The sequence below is a fragment of a genome, unplaced genomic scaffold (genome assembly GCF_019419815.1).
Source record: "Pyrus x bretschneideri cultivar Hongxiangsu unplaced genomic scaffold, Pyrus_bretschneideri_v1 Contig56, whole genome shotgun sequence".
Taxonomy (NCBI): Eukaryota; Viridiplantae; Streptophyta; class Magnoliopsida; order Rosales; family Rosaceae; genus Pyrus; species Pyrus x bretschneideri.
The window spans coordinates 390,596-393,407 of record NW_025999794.1 but is presented as its reverse complement, the minus strand read 5'-3'; the positions used below and the strand labels follow the sequence as shown (position 1 = coordinate 393,407).

Genomic DNA, 2,812 nt, shown 5'->3' with positions numbered 1-2,812 from the left:
AGGTCAAATGATTTATGACCGCACGATGCACGATGAAGGGCTAAGATGTGAAAATTCTTAGAATTTCCAATATTTGGATCCAAATGCATTTTTTAGCTCTAACCTGCTGTTTTTAGAGAACCCATTTTGGGCCACCAATCTCCCATTATGAACTATTGGGATTTTGTGGGGGTAAAATATGTGCAACGTTGATGAAAGATTTTGGGGCGGTGGTTTGATGGGTCGGATAAGTATTTTCATTCAAGCCCTTGTAGCACTGAGTGAGGAGTGCGGTGAGGGATTGTTCCGAGGTGAGAGACGGTGTCCTTTCGAACTCGCTCTGATACAGACTTGAAACTAGTGTTTTGAGCAAGACACCGTTACTTTTATTAATAAAGGTTAGAGGTACATATACACTTTGCATCCATTGTAAAGATCCTACAATCCATTAAATCTGTTTACACCTATTGTACATCTACATTGTATCTGGAATAGAAAAGATCACAAACATAATTACAGAGATGGTTGACTACGTACCCAATACCACAACATCATGTCTCTTCAATATCCTTACCGATGATGTCAATGTACTCGCGCTCGTATACTCTACCATCAATTGTACGAACCATTCATGATAATAACCCTCCAATATATTTACGTTCACAATGAAATAAAATGTTGATAAAAAAATAAAATAAAATAAAAACTGAAATAAAACGAATTTCTCCTTTGTATTGGACTAACAAAATTTGTGTCATTTACAATATCGTTCGTCTCTCAAATCTCAGAAGGGCATGATATGAGTGGTCTTAGTATCATAACAAGAAATAACCGATTTCGAATTCACACGAAAAATCTTGAGCAAATCGGCACACATTTGCCGAACAGCCGGCGAGCAATTGCTTTGCATCAGCAGCAATATCTTGGTCAACCCATTCGCCCTCCCCACCGCCTCTTGCGCCGCCCTCTCCTTAAACAAATAGCACACGCTCCATAGTATCGTCACCGCGTGCTCCGTCGCCGCACTCGACACCTTCAGCAGCCTCTGCACGATCGCCGACACACACTTGCCGTCCTCGCATATCTTTCCCCGCCCCTCTTTCACCGACGACACCGTTTCCAGCAACTTCAACGCCTCCTCCACCGTCGCCGTAGTGGAATTCGGGTTCCACAGCAACTTGGACAGCAGCTTCACTGCTCCTAAATGGACCAATCTAACCTTCACTCGCTTCGGGGTCGACAGGGCGATCAAGCAAGAGAGACTCGCTTCAATGACCGTCGGATCCTTTTCCGGAGCCGTCGACTTCAGCAGCTGGGGTAAAAGCCCTTCTTTCTCGGCTATCAGGATTTTTGCTTCCGCGTTTACCGCGATTGATTCCAAAACCCCAGCCGATGCGATTCCAGAATCCACGCTTCCATGTTGTGCAATAAGAAGCAGAGAAGCCACGCAATCCTGACCGCTCTTTTTTAGCATCCATCTCGACAGCTCCTCCCGGTCTTGTATTTTGTCCTTCACCAGATCAAGGATTCTCACAACTTGTTCGAGGGCGCCGATGTTTTTGTCTTCGGCATTGCCGCTGCCACCGAGAAACTCGACGACGACTTGGATGAAACCATCGCTTTCGGCGAGGATTTTGCGGTTGTCGTCGGACTCTCTTGCGAACTGGGCAATCTTGGAAAGGGAATCGAAGGAGGAAGATGGTTCGGTATAGGCGTCCAAGCGGTGGATTAGGTGGCGGATCTGGTCCTTGGGCAGTGGTGGTTGGAAGGGTGAAGAGGGTGGCAAGGAGGAGGTGGAGTTGCGTGGGGGGAGGCGGAGGGAGTCAGACCAGATCTGGATGAGGCGCTGCAAGTTGCGGTTGGGGAGCAAGTCTTTAGTGTGGAGGAGTTGCATGGTGGCGGGGCAGGTGTTGTTGCCGTCGTCGAGCCAGCGCTGGATGCTGGAGCGGTCGTAGGTGACGCCGGTGCAGAGGCTAACAGGGGATTTCATGATGTCGAGCGATATCGGACACCGGAAGAAGCTCGGCACCGCGACGTAGAGGTCGTCGTCCCTCACCATCTCCGTCGTCGTTCTCTCTATTCCCCTCTTTCGGAATTTTGGGTGGCGAGAGAATAAAAGGACACAGAGAAAGGAAGATGGACAAGACAAGAGAGGTGTGGGTTTAAACAAGACAAGAGAGAGAAAGGAAGAAAGAGAGTAGGGGAGTCAAAGGTACGCTGATGTCAGCCATTTTACTTTACTCCTGATTTTATGTTTTTATAATTAAAAAAATATTCTCTCATTTCTTGCTCTCTCTATCAAACTTAAAGCTTCGATCTTTAACAGAACAAATAAAAATAATTTGAAAATTTTAAATTTTAACTATAAAAATAAAATAAAAAATAAAATAAATAGTATTAAGATTAATTTTTTATTATAAAAATATAATTTTTTATTAAAATAAATAATATCGAGAATTTTTTATTAAAATTCTCTTAATCTTATGGTCAAATGAGGGGGTTGTTTACTTTATTCAGAATTGCAGTTTGCAGTCTGTGGGGCTCTTCCTGTCCATTGCAAGAAATATTAATTTGTACTCAAAGTTCACTGTTTCTAAGCATTTTGGTCTAATAAGGCATTATGTGCAGGTTTTTTACTCATGAAATTATGTTATTGAAGCATATGCTTAACATGCGGCGAATTTGAACAATTATCGCTAAAAATAAATTTGAACAATATTATAGTCATCAAAAGTAAATTTGTATCATATTATTGTTAGCTCATTATAAGGTTAAGTTCAATTCCTTCCTCTTAATACAGATAATACTGTTTAATAATAATAATAATAATAAT

General features: G+C 42.6%; 1 protein-coding gene across 1 annotated transcript; it reads right to left on the bottom strand.

The window, feature by feature from the left end:
- Positions 1 to 691: 691 nt before the first annotated feature.
- On the bottom strand, positions 692 to 2,174 carry LOC125471034 (U-box domain-containing protein 27-like). The gene has a single exon (XM_048570884.1). It carries the CDS (start codon positions 2,036 to 2,038, stop codon positions 764 to 766), a length of 1,275 nt encoding a protein of 424 aa, XP_048426841.1. The 5' UTR covers positions 2,039 to 2,174; the 3' UTR covers positions 692 to 763.
- Between the last annotated feature and the right edge of the window lie 638 nt (positions 2,175 to 2,812).